At 34.6% G+C, this 22,317-nt stretch overlaps 1 protein-coding gene across 1 annotated transcript in view; it reads right to left on the minus strand.

Annotated features, from left to right (window-relative positions):
- NCBP1 (nuclear cap binding protein subunit 1) overlaps positions 1 to 22,317 on the minus strand; it is a 69,339-nt gene that overhangs the window by 29,682 nt on the left and 17,340 nt on the right. Inside the window, exons 2-11 of the mRNA XM_072596717.1 lie at positions 18,398 to 18,483; positions 14,111 to 14,211; positions 13,668 to 13,824; positions 10,673 to 10,780; positions 9,432 to 9,553; positions 7,788 to 7,857; positions 4,341 to 4,556; positions 3,022 to 3,119; positions 2,213 to 2,276; positions 405 to 515 (exon numbers count right to left, since the gene is read on the minus strand). Coding sequence (XP_072452818.1) covers positions 405 to 515; positions 2,213 to 2,276; positions 3,022 to 3,119; positions 4,341 to 4,556; positions 7,788 to 7,857; positions 9,432 to 9,553; positions 10,673 to 10,780; positions 13,668 to 13,824; positions 14,111 to 14,211; positions 18,398 to 18,483 — 1,133 coding nt within the window. The remainder of the gene's footprint in view (positions 1 to 404; positions 516 to 2,212; positions 2,277 to 3,021; positions 3,120 to 4,340; positions 4,557 to 7,787; positions 7,858 to 9,431; positions 9,554 to 10,672; positions 10,781 to 13,667; positions 13,825 to 14,110; positions 14,212 to 18,397; positions 18,484 to 22,317) is intronic.

The raw sequence follows: 22,317 nt of genomic DNA on the forward strand, positions 1-22,317 counted from the left end.
CTGGCCAGCCTCTTCATTTCAAGGAAGCAAATAACAATGACCCAAAGTGGCCAGGATAGATAACAGTACGTCATGTGTGGCTTCTGAAAATTTGTTTCCTTGAAAATTTCATTCTATTTTACTGTTCTTTTTAAAAACTGTTTAGCCTAAACACTGACATGTATGTCAGTGTCCTTTTTTGAATTATGATCTAAGAAAATGGAATGCTAACATCTAGGAACTAAAAAAACTTAAAAATTGCTTTAGTTCACTAAAAATTGTTTTCATTTTTAGATAATGACCATAGTCAATAACCAAATAAGATTTCAGAGATCATCATAGTTTTACTTTGTACCTGAGCAAATATACAATCCTTCTTGAAGCAAAGGGAAAAAGTCAGGTCAAACTACCAATAAAAAGGATACAACTTGGGGTAAAGACCCAGGCTGAAGTTTACACAGTTCAATGAGAAGTGTTGTGTACATAACATCAATATGAGGGGGCACAGGAAGCTGAAACAGTTCTGCAAAGATCACCTAGGAAATAGTTTAAATGAATCAGAACCTAAGGCCAAGATAAGTATGCAGACATTTCCATTTCAAGAAAGTTTCCAAAAATCTAAAGTCCTTAAAAAAAAGTTGCTGCTGTTTCAAATCCATATCCATAGACTGACATTTTTGAAAATATCTTCTCCACCCCCTACCACGGTAAAGAAAACTCTGAAATCAGACAGGTGAATGATCATCTGACCCACATCTCAACCAGAAACCCACAGAAGGGCAAAGAACTTGAAGTGAGAAGATCTGGGCTTAAATCTCAGCTCTGATCTTAGCTATGCAACAATGGGCAGGCTGAACTCTCTGTTCCTCAAGTTTCATTATCTATAAAATGAGTTAGAAAAATATTTATACTACCTATCTCACAGAGCCATGACAAAGGGCTTTCAAGTAGCATATAAATCTACTTACTGCGGGAATCACCCAAGTCCCACTGAAATACACAAACTCTCATCCAGTTTAAGACTTTCTGGGTCCAGGACTAGGACAGCTTCCGGTGAGGGAGATTCAGGTTGAACTTTGTTTAACTAAAACTTTATTCTTACTGTCAGTCCACACTGTTAGACATACTTTACTTCTTAAAATATTTCAAAATTCCTCAATATGGTCCAAGTCTTTCTTGCCTCAAGATATTTTATTCCTGCTAACTTATTTTACACTCTTCTGTACTTATCCTTGATTACCACCCAATTCCTTTAGTAGCATTATTTTTCTCTAAGACCCACCCACCCCATCTGATTACTAATGCCTTTTATATGTTTTGGAGAATGATGTGTTTTATAATTTGTAGTCTGATCAGCTCTCAATGAGACAGGTTCAAACTTCATCTTTAGTATGATCTCCAGACCCATTCCTTGAAGACAGATAAAACTGATGCGTTACTATTTCAGAAATAATTTTTATAAAAGTACACAGTTACAAATATGAGGCAATATGCCACAAAAAAAAGGTTCTCATTCAAATGTGGCTAAACATACTTAAAAAGTGTAGAGAAAAGACTTCAATAATTGACGCTTTGTGTTAACTGCAAAAAGTGTTTTGGGGTGATAAATGATTACACAAAACAAATTACAATAATGTGCACAAACACTCTGCAAAAATATCTCTCTTTCCTATAGGCTAATCTATAATCAAAGGACATTTTAATGTACTATTTATTAAGTAAATTTTCCTCTTTACAAATTATTAGATTTAAAAATTTTTTTACCCTATTAGTGCCTATCCCTGACAAGAATGCAGCAAATGCTCAGTTAATTGTATTAAAATATTGGTCTCTGCCAAATTAATAAATAACAGATAAACTTAGTAATGACAGGTTATCTGCCTACAATGAAATTCTATAGATAATTAAATCACTAAAACATCTGAAGATCATAAAAGGAATTAGTTACTTTAGTTACCTGTGATAACAAAAGGAAAGTATGTTTACACATAATTAATAAAGGAATTCAAATTCTATTATAGCTGCTGGGCTCTCAATCTTTTTGTCAAGGTGACTAATAAAAAAGCACAACTGATCTAATACTCTTCTCTTCTTTCTCTGCTAGTCTGCAATGTATGAAAAGTAGTGAGAAAAAGGAGAAGTGAAAGGCTTGCATAGCAAAGAGTAGACTGTATTGTGAATGCCAAAAACCAGATTATTAAAATTAATAAGATGCTTCACATAAAATGCATACCTCGACTATATGATAATTCAAGGGGATCTTGTTCTTTCCTGGATAGCTCACTAGTTGTGCAGCACTATTTTAAAAAAGCATACAAGTTTATTAGAATACATCAAAACCATCCAAATCTAAGAAAAGAATCAAGTATAGAAATCAACAATGATAACTCAAAAAAGAAAATATGTGCCCCCAGTCTCAATCACTTACCTCAATCACTTTAAGAAAAGTGTCCCCAGTCTCAATCATTTACCAAGAACATGACTGAGTTTTACTGAATATAAGCCCACAAGGAAAATCATCATACCATCCAAAAGTCTCTGGGAGATCAGGAAACTTATATGTACAAGATGAACATGGATCAGACAAGTGGTCCAGAGATTTTTTAAAATAGAGCTTGAAAATATCAAGCAACTATTTTTCTTTTATGTATCCTTTTCACCTTATACCTACACTGAAAAAATTAAGTCAAATTTCTTTAAATACTTTGTAGAAATAATGCTTTCCAAGAAGCCTGCAACAATGGAAGCAAGAAAAAACGGAAAGAAATCACAAGCGTTCTTCCTACAAAGTCCTGCTTAAAAATGAAACATTTGAGTTAATTTGTTCTATTAAGGAATAGGTAGCAATACCTAGAAAATAAGAGGCAAAACCTGTGTACATACCATAAAGCATACCACATAGCAAAAGGAAGCAAAGAGAATTTGTCTCTAGTCAAACAGGGAGTTAATGTGTAAACAAACTTTTCTTTCAAAATTTCAATCTTCTTGCTTCTAGCCTCCTCTTATTTTTCTCTTCTATGACCTATAAAGCTTGTTTCTTACCATGTCTTCCTTTCCTTCCAGTGGGATTTAATGATGAAGTGAAGATGTTCTTCTATTACAAATCTCTCCACAGAATGACTGCCTGGCATAACAGGACCCTAAAACAAAATCATGATGCACAATTTTTTTTTTACCACTAGACAAAGTATTTTCATGGTAAAAGTTTCATATATTAGAATAGTTAATTTTATGAAGCTTTATTGTCTACTTGTATCCACTATACACACCAGAGTCTATTTCATGTCTACTAAGCTTTGTGAGATTCCATACCTCATTACTACCATCATTGTTTTATATCCACTTTTTCCAATTAACACAAACTAAAGGTCATTTTAATTCCACTGAATTTATTCCAAGTTTTACTTATCAAGCACGAATTTATAGAAACCTAAGCCTCAGAAACTTAGTAGTATATAACAAAAAACTAAATTCCAGTTTCCCAAAAGTTCACATGCTTTAAAAAATATTCACTCTTGATTATCTGATCAAAAAGAATGTAATTTCCCTAATTGTAAAGTAGACTTCTAAATAAATGCTTTACTGAATCAATAACTACTAATGGATCAAAGTAATGAATGCTGATTTAATATATTAGTTAAAAAGTCTGGCTGAATAATTATTATTATTTGAGGGGGCATGGATGATGTAAGCTAATATGTTACATAATACAATCAGAACATAAAAAAGATCTTGTCATGCTAGAGCTAAGTTGTTCACTATTTTTTCCCCCCAACCAATCATGTTATTACAATCTGACAGAGGACAAAGTAAAAAAAAAGTAACACCCAACAACAATGAAAATGAATGTATTTTTTTAAAGTCATAAGCTATAGAAAAGCTTGATTATAAAAAAATACACTTCTGAATCTACATGCTGGAAAAGAAAGAACTATTTTCCTCATCAATATAAAAATTCAAAATACTTCCCTTCCTCTCCTTTGGTGAACTTGTACAAAATATGAATTTCATAGGGACAGGGACCAGACTTAACAATTTGTTTACACTTCCAAATGAGGAACCTCCCTCTGCCAGTACAAACTAGTCCCTTCTCTTACAGTTTCCTGGAGTCCTGAAAAATGGAGGGACTTGCCCAGGATCACACAGCCAGAACACAGTAAGAGGCAGCTCTTCCAAATTTTGAGGCTCCCCACTGATTAGGCCACATTTCCTCTCCTGAACTTGATGGATATAACTGCTATATAACACATAGATCTGTTTTTTTTCTAAAGAAAGAAACTTTACACAGAACTCAAGTAGACAAGTGATATGATATGCATCACTTCAGAAATGCTCTAAGTTAGTTATGATCTGTCACATACCTCAGGATCATCTGTGTAATCAAACATCCTAAAGATGACCCTTGGCATCGGGTACACTGAGTCCTCCGTGTGAGGGGGTGGAGTAAAAGGAGGCAGATTGTGCTGCAAGGCTTCACAAAGGATGCTATCAAAGGCAAGGTATGGTCTCAGGATGTGCCGTTCCTGCCAGCGATCTTTTTTTAATTTCTGAATCTGGGCCCAAAGGCAGTCTAAATACTAAAGATAAAAGATAATTAAAAAATTAACCTCAGGTAATTACAATAATTTGAATGAAAAGAACCACCACAAAATAATCAAAATGAACATTACAAAATTACAAAGAACAGGTAGGGCTTCAAAGAAGAGATATGAGAACACACTCCATCCCATTCCTTTGTAGGGGTAGAAAAAAGGTCCACAGGTGTGGTACAGTGCACATATTTTCAGACGTTTTTAAAGGATTAATTACTTTTGCTGATTTTTTTCCCCTCCTTTTTCTTTAAAAAATGTAATTTGTAATATGGGATGGCTCTCTGGGAGGTGGGAGGGAGAGGAATACTAGGGAAAATTGCTAATACAGAAAGAAACTTTTCTTAATCCCAAAAGATATCAAAAATTCACTTTGAAAAAACTAACCCAGGACCTCTATGAATGTGTTGATAATATGGCTTTTACATGATCTAATTCTTACATTTAACTCAATTTTAATAGTTACACATAAAAAACGCTTTAGTTTCACTAACTGAAATCTAAAGTAGAATGCAAATTCTCTTACACATGAACTGCTGGACAGCAAAATGTTTGTTTCTTTCTTTTTTTTGGCTTTCCTTGTAGTTGTTTAATGATGGCACCTTCCCTAGTCTTAGACAGCTCAAAATGAGAAGGTTTAAAGTAATGAAAGCAATGCCCTATTACTAAAGGCAATCTCCTGGACCTCTGTTAGTCAATTATGGGATAACTAGTCATAATTCATATTCAGAGTGGGAAAGAGCCTTAAAGATGATCTCTCCTCATTTTTTAGATTAATAAATTTATTTCCAGTTTTCAACATTCACTTTTATAAGATTTTGAGTTCTAAATTTTTTCCCTTCCCTACCCAAAACAGCATGCAATCTGATATAGGCTGTACATGTACAATCTTATTAAACATATTTCCACATTAGTCATGTTATGAAAGAAGAATCAGTAAAAAAAAAAAAAAAAAAAAGGAAAAAACCATGAGAAAGAAAAAGCAAAAAAGAAAAGAGAAAATAGCATGTTTCATTCTACATTCAGACTCCATAGCTCTTTCTCTGGATGTGGATAGCATTTTCCATAATGAGTCTTTTGGAACTGTCTTAAATCATTACACTGCTGAGAAGAGCTAAGTCTATCAAAGTTAGTCATCACACAATGTTGCTGTTACTGTGTACAATGTTCTGGTTCCACTCACTTCACTCAGCATTAGTTCATGTAAGTCTTTTCAGGTTTTTCTGAAATCTGACTACTCATCATTTCTTATAGAAGAACAGTATTTCATTACATTCACATATCACAACTTGTTCAGCCATTCCCCAATTGACGGGCATCCTCTCACTTTCCAATTCTTTGTCACCACAAAAAGAGCTGCTATAAACATTTTTGTACATTTGGGTTCTTTTCCCTATTATATGATCTCTTTCAGATATAGATCTAGTAGTGCCAATGCTGAATCAAAGGATAGGCATAGTTTTATAGGATTTGGACATAGTTCCAAATCGCTCTCCAGAATAGTTGGATCACTTTACAACTCCACCAACAATGCATTAATGTTCCAATTTTCCCACATCTCCAACACAAAATGTCTATTTCAATTACATAAGTACATATGTGTCTGTGTCTATAACTAGGCTGAGCCCTGAGGGAGTATACAGATGTAGAACATACCAACACCATCCATTGAGGAACTTAGTTTCTTTCAGAAACCAAAGAGACAAATATGAAATACTTAAGAAAAGTACACAAAGCAATGTGTGCATTAAATGACCAGTAATTTCATAGCTCATCATGAAAGAGGCAGAAACTGAGATGGGAATTAATAATGCCATATTTCTACAATGCTTTGTAATTTATAAAGAACTTTAATATATACTACTAAAATGTTATTATTTCATTTGACCCTCATCTTGACCCCATTTCACGAATAACTTACCCAACGTCACACAGCTACAACACAGCTGGGACTAAAACTCAGAGGTCTTCTAAATACAAACGCACTGCTACATCCACTAGACATGACTAAACCACGGTGCCTCAAGGCCCTGCCTTGCTTAAAGTACATTTTAAATCAGTGGAGAGAAATAAAAACAATGAATATATGGAAGTGGGAGTGAATAGGACATCTACTGGTCTGTTTTAGTGAGGGTATTTCAAAGCAACAGTGAAAAAAGCCTCTAGTAAGCAAGATGGACTCTGGACTAGCGTACACTGAGCAAAGAGTTACCACAGCAAGTTTTTGTGTGGGCTTGGCTGCCAACAGCTACTTGCCCACATCCATATCACTACTGATGCCTATTTGTTCATGTGTGAAATGTGAGTGGAACGAGATGATCTCTAAGGTCCCTTCCAGTTCTAAGGGTCTAAGATTTCATATCATTAATGGGGGACCTTGAACATCAAGCTAAGCAGTTGGATATGGTCCAATAAATAATGTGAAGCCACTTTAAGAACTTCCTCCTATGTAAATTAGGGGTTGAATGCAATTAGCCTGAGATCCTTTCTAGTTCTCAAATAGTCAGGTGGATGCAAAAAGAGGGTGAGGTGTTTATCATTGGCTCATACTTTGAAGACTTACCAGTTTGGTAAGCCTATCAGAGCCTGTGCTATGGTCACAGCCTTTGAGAAACAACTAATGGATAAATACCATGCAAGGCAGAGGCCTTCAATGGAGGCTTTGCAATCTGATGTCATCTGGAGGGGAGGGGAAAAGGGAGGGGATCTGGAATTTCACTGCTGTGGGAACTCCATACATGGATAAAATTGTGACTCCTCTACAATTTAAGTTACAGGCTTCTGGAGTTGGTCTAAAGGAGGTATTAATTTTTATTATCTAATTTGAACCTAAAAATCTAATCATGTATTATCTAAGTTCAGTTTTACAACAATCCTGAGAGGCACAACAATTCCCATTTTATAGATATAGAGGAAACAGTCTCAAAGGCAGGATTCAAAACAAGTCATCTTGAATCCAAGATAGTATTCTGTCCCACATATCCGATATATCATGCTAAAGACTGACCAGCTGGATGGGATCTTAGAAATCATCTAATCTGACCCCCCCATTTTATAAATGGCTCAAAGCTTCAATGACTTGCTAAAGGTCACACTACTATGAAGTGGCAAGGTTAGCACCAGAACCAAATCTTGAATCCCAGCATAGTACTTTTCCTGATACACAAAGCTAATTTAACTGACCATTCTTTTATTAAAAGTGAATGAAATTAAATTTACCTCTTCTTGTGGATGTGGTTTATCAGCAGTCCATACTTGTAATAATGGAACATGAGTTTTTTGACGTCTTCTAGAAGTACAAACAAAAAATGGATAATTATGACCAGATATTGGGAAAACATAAAGTATCTATTACAATTTGTCCATGGCTACTAGTACCAGAAAATATTAAACAAGCAATTTAAGAACATCCTTCTGATATCATCAAATATATGTCAAATATATACATATATATTTGATATATAGCAAATTTTAAGCTTATTAGCAAAATGCTGTGCAACAGTCAACTAGCCATACTCAGAATTTTATGAAAAAAAAAAAAAGAATTTTATGTCAAAATTAAATAAAACAAAAAGTTAAATTTCAAACCAACTGAAAGTTCAATATGTTATTTTTCTTCCTGGCAATTAAGTATAAAGAAGTACTTCATAACTGACAAACTAGTATGACTTTTATTTGGCTTAGATCAAGCACATTGGGAGAAATAGCCCTGAGAGGGAAGAAAAAAGGGAAGTTGTACATCCTTCCACCACCACCTTCCTGTACAATCTTGGGCCAAGCTTACTCCTGTCTAAAATCAAGTTGGTCCCAAGCCTCCAGCATTTATCCAACTCTATTCCTGCTTCCAATACCTACAGAAAAGGAAAAACCTGTCATAAGCCAGGGGCTCCCAAAATAACAAGGTTATAGGTTCATCCCAAGGTTATGAATCTAGTGTTCTTCAGATTGTATCTTATTAATTTCTGCATCTCATAGAAAGGTCTTGTACATAATTGATACTCAATATATCATTTGTCACACTGTTGAATACAACTCTGAAGAACCTCACAGGTGCTTCTTGCTTCCTCAGATCCTCCCAGTCTTTCTAACCCACTCACCATCCCAAGAGGAAGTACAAAATAACATGAATACTCCATTTTCTTCCTCCCTCCTAATGCTATAGTTTAAAAGAAAAATGAAAAAGCCTAACCCATAGCAAAAAATTTTCCCTAGGAAAGTCTACAATTTCAGATCTTGGGTTTCAGATCTCATCTACAATTTTGAGATCTAAGGAATTAAATCACAGTCATTTGTGCTTTAGTAAGGATTGTAAGACATGGGTCATGATACAACCTTAAGAAAGTCAGCCTTGAAAGATGACTAGACATGGACCAGAAACGTGGGTTTAAATGCCAGCTCTGCCACTCACTACTGTATGACTTTGGGTAACTCATTTCATATTTTTGAACTTGAGTTATATCTGTGAAAAAAGGCTGGACTATGTGACCTCTAGGGCAATGTTTTAATATTCTGTGATTCTACGGAAGATGTGTGAAGTTGAAAAAGGTAAAGTTTAAAAAAAAATGCTTGGAAAAATGAAAAATTTTAGTTAAAACCACTTTCATTCTAGTAAGACACTTCAAAAGGAGTGAGAAGGCAGCACTTTGTCTACTTTGTACCTTTTTTTAACTGAACCTCTGCTTTTGAGAAACCAAACAAGTCATAAAATTAAAGGATATTAAATTAAAATGGCAGCATATCACATCAGAAAATTAGCCAAAAAAAAAAAAAACCAAACCCAAACAAAAAAGAAAACCAAAAAAACCCCCCAAAACCAAAACCTTTTTCCTTTACAAGAAAGACTAGTTTTGGCTGCATTCTTACTTAAGATAGTTTTCAACGGTGGAAAATATGCGATCCATCTCTGCATCTTTTTTTTCATACAACTCTTTTCCAACCCAGGGCAAAGATGACAGAAATGCAAACACATACCAATCACGTCGTACCTATAGTAAAGAAAAAAAAGGTGTTTAACAATGTGCTTCTAAAATCTTCTTTTCAGGGGTAATCAGAAGTAAACACTTTTGAGGAGGGAGAGGGTCAAAAGAAAGTAGAATAAATGGGGGAGGGGGGCAGAATAGGATGAAGGGAAATATGTTAGTCTTTCACAATATGACTGTTATGGAAGTGTTTTGCATAACTACAGAGGTACAGCCTCTACTGAACTGCTTGCCTTCTCGGTGGGGTTGGGTGGGGAGAGAGGAAGGGAGAGAGAGTAGTTAGAACTCAAAGTTTTAAAAACAAATGTTAAAAAGTGCTTTTACATGTAACTAGGAAATAAGATACACAGGCAATGGGGTACAGAAATCTATCTTGCCCTACAAGAAAATAGAGGGGCAGGAGATGAGAGAAGGGAGGAGTGTGGCAGAAGGGAGGGCAGATTGGGGGAAGTGGTAATCAGAATGCATGCTGTCTTGGGGTAGGGGGAAGGGAGAAAATTTGCAACTCAATATCTTGTGGGACTGTCTACTGAAAACTAAAAATAAATAAATAAATCTAAAAAATACAAGTAACTTAAAAAAAATCTTCTTTTCATTTTTCTTATAAAAGAATCCCAAATGGAGACTGCCTAGGGCCCAAGAAGGAAATGTGGCCAATCCAGAGGATTTTTGGAAACACCAGTTGTACATTTTTGATTTGTCATTTAAATCAAGCCCTAAAATTACATAAAGATTTCTCAACTTCATTTCAAAAAGTATTTACTACGTGACATGTGGTGGGGAGACAAAAGTCCACAAAAGAGTTGTTGCTCTCAAGGAGCTAATATAGCACTAGGAGGAAATAAGCACAAAAATCAGAAAATATGAGCTATTTTTCTATACAATGCTATAATATTCAGTTATTAAGGTACACAGGATAAAACTTCAGTGTATTACAAATGTTCATGCTGCGACAGAACAGAGAATTTGAGTTGGAATCAGAATCTAGGATTCCTGTCCCAGCTAAAATCTACTTCTTATGACTCTAATTTCAGCAGTTTTTCTACCCACTATGGTTTACGGCAAGAAGAAAATAAGAATATAAGAAAAGTTTTATAACACTGAAGTATTAAGTACTCCTCCTACCTGAGGTACATCTTCTTCCTGAGTTACGCTTACAAAATTTTCAAACATGGCTACCATTGATGGAGCAGCTATTACATGACAATTCACAAGGTCTGACAAAAAATGGACCTGCAAGGCAAAAAATATACATGTATATATTAACAAATAGTTTACAACAATATATTAGAAAGATTATACAATATGATCTCATTGGGTTTATACCAGAAATACATAGTTGGTTCAATATAAAGATAATAAATAAAATAAATTCTGTTAAAAATATTATAAAAAACACAGATGCTGAAAAGGATTTTTGACAAAATCAGCACTTGTCTCTTCACCCTATAAAGTATAACAGACCTTACGGTAACAAATAAAATCTATCTAAATCCAATGAAACATTATATACAACGAAGAAAAACTAGAGGCCTTTCCAATAAGACCAACATGGACACCTATGACCACTACTATTTAAACAGAAATGCTACTTGCAGTAATAAAGACAAGAAAGAGAAATTTGAAGGAATCAGCATAACCACACTTTTTGCAGATAGTGTGATTTACTTAGAAAACCCTAGACAAAAAAAAATGAAACAAGCTAAACAACGTTGTAAGATACAAAATGAATCCACGTAACACATCAGCAACAAACAAAAGCAAGCAGTCAGAGCTAGAAAAGTAAATCCATTCAAGATGATTATAGAAACTCTGAAATATTTGTGAGTCTATTTTTTAAGATGCACCCAAGAATTATATGAATCCAAGTGTAAAACATTATGTAGAGATAGAGACATTTAAATAAGTAGAGAAATATTAATTGCTTATGAGTAGGTGAAGCTATTACAATAAAAATTATAATATTTAATTTACTTATACAGCTCTGCACCAAAATACCAAAGAAATATTTTATGGAACTAGAAAAAATAAGGTCCCATGGAGGAACAAAAGGTCAAGAACCTCAAGAGTGATATGAAAAAAAAAAGTGGTTAGTAAGGGACAATCTATCAGTATAAGACATCAAATTAAATTACAAAGCAGTAATCATTTGGTGAAACATACTGTTTATACAACAAGCAAGCAAACAAACAAAGCAGTGTAGCATCTGATGATCCTAAAGACCCCAATTAGTTGAATAAGAGCTCACTATTATGGCAAACTATTAGCAGTCTGGCAGAAATTAGATTTAGATCAATATGTCACACCATATACCAAGATAAGTCCAAATGGATACAAGAAAGAAATTGTTTTACAGAAATATAAATATGGGAAGAGTTCATAATTAAACAAGTGACAGAGAGGATTATGCAAGATAAAATGGACAATTTTGCTTATATAAAATAATAAGTTCTTGCACACTCAAATTTAATGGAGTAAAAACAAAAAAGAAAACTGGTAAATGGGAAAATCTTGGCAGTATGTTTCTTTGTTAAAGGTTTTATAGCCAAGATATAAGTGGAAGTGACACAAATTTATAAGACTAAGAACAATTCCACAATAGATTAATAGCCAAAGAATGTGAACAGGTGGTTTTGAAAGTAGGAAATCCAAATTATCAACCATACAAAAAAAAAGCTCTAAATCACTGATAATTACAGAAATGCAAACTAAAACAACTTTAAGATTCCACCTCACAGTCATAAGACTGGCAAAGAGGAAAATGACAACTATTGGAGGAACAACAAGAAAACAGGCACACTAGTGGAGCTGTAAACTGGTCCAGGTATTCTGAACATGATCTGGAAGTTCCAAAAGTCCCCCAAATTACTAAACTATATGTACTCTTTGACATGGCTGTACCATTACCAGGTGTAAACCTCATGAGATTAAAGTAAGAGGAAAAGTATCAATATGTACAAAAATGTTTATAGCAGTTCTTTTCATAGTAGCCCCAAACTAGAAAGCAAGCGGGTGTCTTCTTATCAGGGATATCTAAATAAACTATGGTATATTAACATAATGAAATGCCATTTTGCTATATTAGGAAGACATCTATGAACTCATGGAAAGCAGAGCAAACAAGGGGAACGATTTATATACTGATAACAACATTATAAAGAAAAACAACCAAGTGAATTTAGAACATTAATTTAATGATAAACCACAAGACAAATACATTGAAGATGAAACATATGACTCATCAGCCAGTGAAGAATGTAAATAGAGAGACATACATTTTTAGTCATGGCCAGCGTCAGAATTTGTTTGGTGATCTATGCACATTTATGTTAAGTTTTGTTGTTGCTGTTGAAAAGAGATGAAAGAGGGAGGGAGGGAGAAATAAAAGAGTGGCCTGGGGAAAACATATTACAAAGCCATATACAAATCAATTTTGAAACAACAGTTCAGCACACTGGATGCACAACCTCTGAAGAAGGCCCAGACAAAAGGTAATATGAGGAATTAGAAAGAGTACTGGATTTGAAGTAAGTGGCTCTGCCAATTTACCACACATGGATCTTAGGCAAATTACTTAAACACTCTGAGTCTAAGTTTCTTCATTTGTAAAAACAGTAGGGCTGGATTACAAAGGACATCAAAAATAATTTGATCAAAGGGGAGTCTCAGATAGTATGGATAAGCTATAATCTCCAACACTGGCAATACCCATATAGATGTGATCTCAGATCCATTAAAGTACTTTCCCATTAAAAAGATTACATTTTCCAGGAGGCTTAAGAGAGAGCATAGGATTGAAATATTTTCTAGGTATATTTCAGTCAATGAAGAAAATAACTTCAGTTATAAGGAAGAATTTCTTCTCAACAATTTCTTTGAAATCTTATTACTTTTAAGAGAAAGTTCTTAATTTGTTTTGGGAATTACAATAATACTTCCAGGAGAAAGCTATTCACTACAACTGTAATCATGGCAAATGTGAGGTTTAATATGAAATGAAGGATAAGTAAAAAAAGAAAATTAAAAGAAATAAAATTACCTTTGTACACTACACTTCTCATCCTTTCTCCTCTACCACCCAAATTCTGAAAAAGTACAACCAAACCAAAACCAGACTTACCAAAATCACAGCTTCATCATAGTTGTTTGCTTTCAAAGATTCTTTAAGTTGACGAATCATGGCTTCCACAAATTCCCCACCAAAGTTGTAATTTCGGGCATTAAGTAGTCCAACCAACGTCGTATAAACCGTCAATTTCAAAGGAAACAGACGTGCACTGAGGTAAAAACCAAACACATGTTTACATTCATGATCTGACATACAAAACATGTAAGAGATTAATTCTAAGTGTTTTAAAAAATTCTTTGAAAAAAACAGTTTGGCTTATAAGGTTTTTATATTTTACACTCAGAAAATTATGATTTTGTTATTAATAAAATGTGCTCCATATTTTACAACTAAAATATTATAGAAAGTTAACCATGAATTACAAAAGTGCTTAAAAAGCATTTTCATGGTAGGTAAAATGTTATTATTCAAAAATACATCCTTTGCATACATACACTGTACAAAGAATTCTTAGGATCTTGCTTTTGTAGTTGGGAAGATCAGCCTCCAAAACACCAGCTAAGCCTTCTAGGTTGCTTTCCAATGAGAAAGTACTCTAAAGGGAGACCAAATTAAAATTATGTTAAGAAAAGGCAGTATTATGCCTCAATGATAAATCAATTTTGAAAAATATTTATTGATATCACTTGTTTTTATATTACCAAAGTTTCCAATGTATCCCATTCCTTCTCTCTTCCACCTTCTTATAATAAAGAGAAAAAAAACCCCAAACAACAAATTCCAATACCTCCAAAAATAAACATATCAACAAAGTCTGCCATCATCTACAATGTTCCACACCCATAATCACCTAACTCCCTAAAAAACAGAAGGCACAGTCTCATCTCTTCTTTGGGCCAATCTTGGTCATTACAATTTCATAGCATGCAGTTTCAACTCTTTTTATGTTGTTGTAATTATTGTATATAATGTTTTTCTACTTGACTTTGTGTCCATCTGTGTGTCTTCCCATGAAGGCTCTGACTTTATCATACTTGTCACCTCTCACAGCACAATAATATTCTAGGACATTCATGTACTACAGTTTGTTTAGGCATATCCTCTAGCTGATGAAAGTCTACTTTGTTTCCAATGCTTGGCTACTACAGAAAGTGTCACTATAAATACCTGGATGTATACAGAGGCTTTCTTTTTAACGCTGACATTCTTGAAGTATATAGCTAGCACTGGGTGAAAGGATATGGACATTTTAAGCACTGTTTTTTGTATAATTCCATTTAGTAAATCAATGATAATGATTTTCTTCACAATAACCATGAAACGTTTTTCAAAGTAGAGAGTAGCATGGCAGGCTTTGTACAGAATAAATGTAAAGAAGATAGTCCTTTTCTATGTGATGTCTAGTCAGTTAATTTTTCCAGGTTTCTGCTCAGAAGTGAGTGATTACTAAATCCTAAGGTGCAGGCAAGTGGTTGCTTGAAGACAACTTTATATTTGCAATGGGAAGAAACAGATGACTTCCACGACTATACCAGATGGCCTCTAAGATCTATTCCAGATCTAAATTTGTGATTCTATGATCAGATGATTCTGATATAGAGCCATTTAACCTGACACCGCAACTTCAGGATTGTCTCCAAGCAACCAATACCTGCACAGAAGCACCTCAAGTAGTCTTTTGTGCTCTTTCCAACCTAAAGCTGCTTTTCATTTGTTTTGCAAAAAAAAATTTTTCTTTTCTGAGGCACCATGGCAGAGCGTACAGGGCCAGGCAGAACTGGTACCATTTCTCCCTATTTATACATACTGGCTGGATGACCCTGGTCAAATCACACAACCTTCTCCATAATCCAGACTTAAGCTATACAGAAAGCTCTGATATAAATACCAGTGAATTCACAGTTCCAGTTCTAATCTTTCGTGTCCTTTATTTTTACATCTCTGGGGAGGAACGGGGGAAAGGTGTGGGTGTTGTATATCTCCAGTAAAATACAGCTCTTTGAACACAAGCCATTGCATCAGAGATCTAGAGAGGGAGATGATCACAGAGGTCATCTAATTCAATCTCAATTTTTTATGGGTTACGAAAGCAGGAAATCAAGGCCTAGAGTTTAAGTGACTTGTCTCTGTGCATGCAGGTAGACTATGAGTTCCTTGAGAACAAGCACCGTTTTTTGTTTTTTTTTGGTTTGGTTTTCTTTTGGGCTTTGCTTTGTTTTGTTATGTATGTTTTTGCCTTTCTTTGTATCCCCAGCATTTAGCAGTGCCAGGCAAATACTCAGGCACTTAAGAAATGTTTGTTAACTTGACTTATTGATGACTTAAATAGCAGAGCTAGGACTCAAGCTTATACGCTAAGACTAACAATTTAGCAAGTATTTTTATTGCACCAAGTTACTTTTATATTTGTATTCTTAGCTCTTTGAATGTAGTAGGTATTTAGTAAATTTAATTAAACCCTTGCCCAAAAAAATAGGAAAAGAAAGATAATCCTTATTCTTTAGCCACAAATGAACTAGTGGAACCACAGACATAAGTAACAGAGGAGAGGCAGTAGAATAAAGTGCAGAAAAACAATCAATTGGAAGTCCAGGAAAGCTTGGCTTGGATATTCACTAGTAGTATAACTTTATACAAGATTTTGCCGACTTCCTTAACTATTCACTATACTGCATTCAAAACTTGTTATCCTGCGTTCTTCATTCTAGATTGCTTATATTTACCTCTGCAATGACTTTCTTCTTTTCTACTCTAACTGTCCCCACTTCAGTGCAGGCTCTCATTACCACTACAGCCTTGAACACTGCAAAAGACACCTAGCTTATCTCTTGCCTTATAGTTTTTCCCATTTCCATCCACTGTTAACACAACAATCAGAAGAACTTTTCAGAAGAAAAAAAATCTGATTCAGCTCTTTGGTGATTAAAACTCTTTAATGGTTCTCTGCTACTTTACTGAATTAAACTGAGACTCTAACTTGGGATTCAAGGCACTTGACAATCTGGTGCCCCCCTACTTTTCCTGCCTTATCTCACATTCTTCTTCTCGATAAATGTTATGTTCCAGCTGTACTATTTGTTGTCCCTCGTATAATCCACTACCTTCATTCCTTTACTCAAACTGTTACCTACATCTGGTCACCTTTTCTCTCTCCATCCACCTCTGCTAGCTCTTCTCTATCCTTTTACCAAAGTCCTTCAGTGACGCCTTGCTTGCCTGAGTGCACTTTGTATTTCTCTTACCCTTTTTATTATATTCTGTTCTCTTGCTGTTATTACATATTACACAATTATTGCTTATTTGTTTATGTTATATTCCCCTCTACCAGATTATAAACTCTTCAATGACAAGTACTATAGCTTATTTGGTTTTGTATCTACAAGCATTTTGCACAGTGCTTTGTACATAATATCTGAATGCTTTTTAACTAAGAACAGCAACAACAAAAAACAAAACAAAAACAATAAATACATTCAGCTCTCTTTTATGTGCATCCCAGATAAGGCATTTCAATATATGAAACAATCTTTATAAAAACACAGTACTAAATTAATAATAGATTTATTTTAAAAATAGGAAAAGGACCCCCATTACAAAAATATTTAGGAAGAACTGGAAATTGAGGGGATGCCCATCAACTAGGGAATGACTAAACAAGCTGTGGTATACGAACGTAATGGAATATAAGAAATGATGAGCAAGAAGACTTCAGAAAAACCTGGAAAGACTTATATGAAATAATGCAGACCAAAATGAGCAGAACCAGGAGAACACTATACACAGTAAACAGTCATATTGTATGATGACTTATTATAATGTTAAGAGAAAAGGAAGATCTTCCCTACTCATTAATAGGCCTATGAATGAAGCCTATGATCACATGGAGCCTGTGGTCACATGGAGCTCAGAGTGGGAGGAGCTTGCCCAAGGCGAGGAGAGGAGAGAGAGAGTGAGAGGGATGAGAGTGAGTGCAGGAGCAGAGAGTGAGAACAGGCAGACCAGAGAGAGAGCAGCAAGCTGGGAGTGGGAGGATGGAAGAGTTTATCTGGGGGAACTTGTTTTTGTGGTAGGCATGACAGAAAGAAGATATAACATGTAGGCCACTCCCTGGATTAGTGATAAGTATCCTGCTAAATCTTACCTCCTGGTATCCTAATAAAGTCCCAAATAAATATTTCAGTTTTGCCTTTGGGGAATAGAGTTTATTATATTTTGCGAATTTACCCTGGAAATACACATGCATATTCATAGCAGCTTCTATGGGTATGGCACTGGCATTACATTGACTTTGACAGGCTTAGCTCTTCTCAGCAATGCAAGGACTTGAAACAACTACAAAAGACTCATAATGGAAAATACTGTCTACATCTAGAGAAAGAACTATGGAGTGTGAATGCACACTGAAGCATACTATTTGCTCTTCTTTGTTTTGTTTTTTCTTTCTCATAGTTCCCCAATTCATTAAAATTCTTCTATACAACATGACTAAAGTGAAAATATGTTTAATAAGAATGTATATGTAGGGCCTATATCAGATTGCACACCATCTTGGGGAGGGAGGAGAGGAAAGAGGTGGAGAAAATTTAAAACTTATGAAAGTGAATGTTGAAAACTAAAAATTAATCAATTTATAAAAAAAGATTTATTTTTAAAAAAAGAAATGATGCTACAACAGCTTTTTCTAAAAAATGCAGGTACATAATGATCAAGTTCTTAAGATTCAGACTATTCAGTATATGGTCACTAGAAAAAACTTGATATTTATCTATGATAGTTCATACCTTTTCTCCTACTCTGCATATTAGAGATTCTATCCGATCTTCAATTTCAATCGATTGCAAGGTCTTCTTCCTTTTGTGGGGTTGCTCTGTTCCAACAATATAAAGAAAAATCAAGGTTAGCATGTGACGTGCTAAATTGGCAATTTAAAAAAACAAACATGTTTCGTAGGCTTAAATTTGTACCATTGCTCTGATTTTCTAAGCAACTGTAGCCATAACTTTTCTTTGACTTCGCAAAATAATGGCAAAATTTGAATGGCTACTATCTTTCTTAAGCTAGTATCACTGAACTTTGTCTTTTAAGATAATGCTGCTGACGATGATTGCTATTTTCAGCAAGGCTAGAAAGATGAAATCAATCCCACATCACTCACAAAGTAATCCGTCCTTTAGTTAGCAACTGTAAAACCTAGTAATAATGTGCCTCTGCTTCCTAGACTTAGTTTGCTGTCTTGCAAGCCAACTCTATCCTTCAGGTGCTATTTCAATTCCCCATTAGCTTACAGCTATGTTGCACTGATTCATGATTCATTCCAATGTGTGGCCAAAGTATTTCTGATTATCAATCACTCAGCTTTTAGTTGCCCAATCCTGTATACCAACTGTCAAGATAGGGTGTAGATATTCTGCTGCCTAAGGAAGTTTACATAATTTGTGGCAAACTATGCTACAATGAATATAATACAAATAGTGGTTAACTATCTACAACCCAAGCACATACTGATGGTGATCCTATAAAGCCATTAAAAGTAATGTAATGTAACAATGAAAATCTTCAGTAGGATCCATGAACTACCTGTTATACATTCTCATATATATGTATATATATATACATATATATGTATATATATATACATATATATGTATGTATGTATACCAGTTAATCTTTATTTTTTTATTTTGAAGACTTAAAACCAAAAAAAGGTAAGCATTTCCACATAAAAAGCAGAACATAAAAAGGCCTGTATATGAAACAATCTCTATTTCGTACAACTTCCTTTAAAAAAAATTATGGAATATATTTAACATGTTACTTTCAGAACTGCCCTGCTTGTCTGTACTTCCTTCTGAACTTGATGTATGTATTAAAAAAAAAGTTTCAATGATTTTTTCATAACTTTTTTGCATCGCCATTGCTGATTCCTTTTCCTCATTACAAAACAAAATAAAACCCCTTGCAACAAATCAGCAAAGTTCAGCAAAACAAATCCACACAGTTGCTATGTGTGTGTGTGTGTGTGTGTGTGTGTGTGTGTGTATAAATACTACATATATGTAATGTATATATGTATGTAAGCATGCTTGCCAAAAAAGACTATTTTATGGAGAATTCAAATGGGGCAGGTGATCACATGGTGGTTGGAAGGAGCGATATTAAGGACACTCTCAAGAACTCTGGATTTGATTGTGGGACATAGGAGACACTGGCACAGGACTGCTCAGCATGGTGTGCCCTCATTGGAAAAGGTGCTGTGCTCTATGAGCAAAGCAGAATTGAGACAGCACAAAGTAAACATAGGATGTGCAAATTTGGAGTAACCACTCCAAATGTTTACACGAATTATCTATGCCCAATCTATGGTAGGGCATTCTGAGCTCGTACTGCTCTGATCGCCACAGTCATACACACTGAAACTTCACTTTATCATGGTGATGTCATTTTGGTCCTCTTCCAGAAGGAAGGACACCAACCAACCAACCAACCAACCATGTATGTATATGTCTTTCTACACCTTGATTTCATCTCTGTGTAAGGAGAGGGGTAAATGTTTTATCTTAGGTCTTCTGAAGCCCTGGTTCATTCTTGTTATTGTCAGAGTTTACATATTTTTCAGTTATTTTTCTTTATAATATTCTTGTTATTATATAAATTGTTCTCTTGATTCTGGTCACTTCACTGCTTCATTTCACACAAGTTTTCCCAAGATTCTCTGAAAATATATATGCAATACATTTATAGATCCTAATTTGTTCAGCCATTCTCCAATTGAGGGACATTCCTTTACCTTCCACTTCTTTTCTTTTCCTTTCAGTCCTCCCTGAACAGGATAAAGTTTGTTTTCCTGGCCACTATTCCCCTTCCAGTATTATCCTTTCTTAACTATCTGATCTCCTTTCCTTTCCTTATCTTTCTCCCTGCTGAGGTTGAAGTATTTCTACACTAAATTCCTGCTTTTATTAACCTCCCCTTTTATATTCCTATTCTCTTTCGCTGTTGAATTGGAACCATTTCTATACTAAATTGTGAATGTTTTTATTTTAATTTCATTTTTTTCTAATAAAAACAATTAACATTCATTTAAAAAAATTTGAGTTCTCAATTCTCTCCCTACCCCTTTCCCTTGAGAAAGCAAGAAATTTAATAAAGATTATACATGTGCAGTCATGCAAAATGTTTCCCTATTAACCATGTTGCAAAAGAAAACACAGACACACACACGCAAAAAAAACCAAGAAAAATTTTTTAAAAATGTTCTGATTTGCATTCAGACTCCGTTCTTTCTCTGATGGTGGATAGTATTTTTCATCATAAGTCCTACAGAACTGCCTTGGATCACTGTATTGCTGAGAATGGCTAAATCATTCGCAACTGATTATCATGTAATATTGCTATTACTATGTACAATATTCTCCTGGCTCTGCTCATTTCAGGTTTTTCTGAAAGGACCCTGCTCATCATTTCTTAGAGCATGATAGTATTCCATCACAATACAGATCACAACCTGTTTAGTCACTGCTCAGTTGATAGGCATCCTCCCAATTTCCAGTTCTTCACCACCACAAAAAGCTGCTATACATATTTTTGTATAAATAAGTCCTTTTCCTTTCTTTTTTAATCTCTGGAATATAAACCTGGTAGTGGTATTGCTAGGTCAAAGGGTATGTACACTTCGACTGCCCTTTGACCATAGTTACAAATTCCTCTCCAGAATGGTTGGATCAGTTCACAACTCCAGCAATAATGTATTAGCGTCCCAATTTTTCCACATCTCCTTCAACATTTGTCATATTAGGCAATCCAACAGGGGTGAAGTGGTGTCTCAGAAGTGTTTTAATGTGCATTTCTCTAATCAATAGTGATTCAGAGAATTTTTTCACATCTATAGATAACTCTGATTTCCTCTGAAAATTGTTGTTCACATCGTTTGACTGTTTATTAATTGGGGACTGAGTTGCATTCTTGTAGATAGATTTGACTTGCTCTATATACTTGAGAAAAGCGGCCTTTATCGGAGAAACTTGCTATAAAATTTATTCCCCAGTTATCTACTTTCCTTCTAATCTTGGCACTAGATTATTATGGTCATTTACGACTATATGTTATGTATCTAACATATTCCACCAGTCTACCACTCTTTTTTCCCCAGTACCAGACTGTTTTAATGATTACCACTCTGTAATAGTTTGAGATCTGCTACAACTAAACCATGTTCTTCTTTTATTTTTCATTGATACCCTTGATATTCTTGACTTTTTGTTCTTCCAGATGAATTGTTATTATTTTCCTAGCTCTATGAAATAATCTTTTGGTAGTTTGGTTGAAATGGCACTAAATAAGTAAATTAATTGTCAGTTTTATTATATTGGCTTGGCCTACCCATGAACAATTAATATTTCTCCAACCATTCAGATCTGACCTTATTTGTATGAAGTGCCTTGTAATTGTGTTCATATAATTACTGGGTTTGTTTCTGTAGCATTTTATATTGTTTTCTGTTATTTTAAATGGAATTTATCTTTCAATCTCTTGCTACTAGACTTAGCTGATGATTTAATGGGGGTTTATTTTATATCGTGCAACTTTTCTGAAGTGAATTATTTCATCTAGTTTTTAAATCGGTTCTCTAGGCTTCTCTAAGTATACCATCATATCATCTGCAAGGAATGATAGTTTTATTTTTTCTAGGCCTACTCTAATT

Source organism: Notamacropus eugenii, chromosome 3 (genome assembly GCF_028372415.1).
Source record: "Notamacropus eugenii isolate mMacEug1 chromosome 3, mMacEug1.pri_v2, whole genome shotgun sequence".
Taxonomy (NCBI): Eukaryota; Metazoa; Chordata; class Mammalia; order Diprotodontia; family Macropodidae; genus Notamacropus; species Notamacropus eugenii.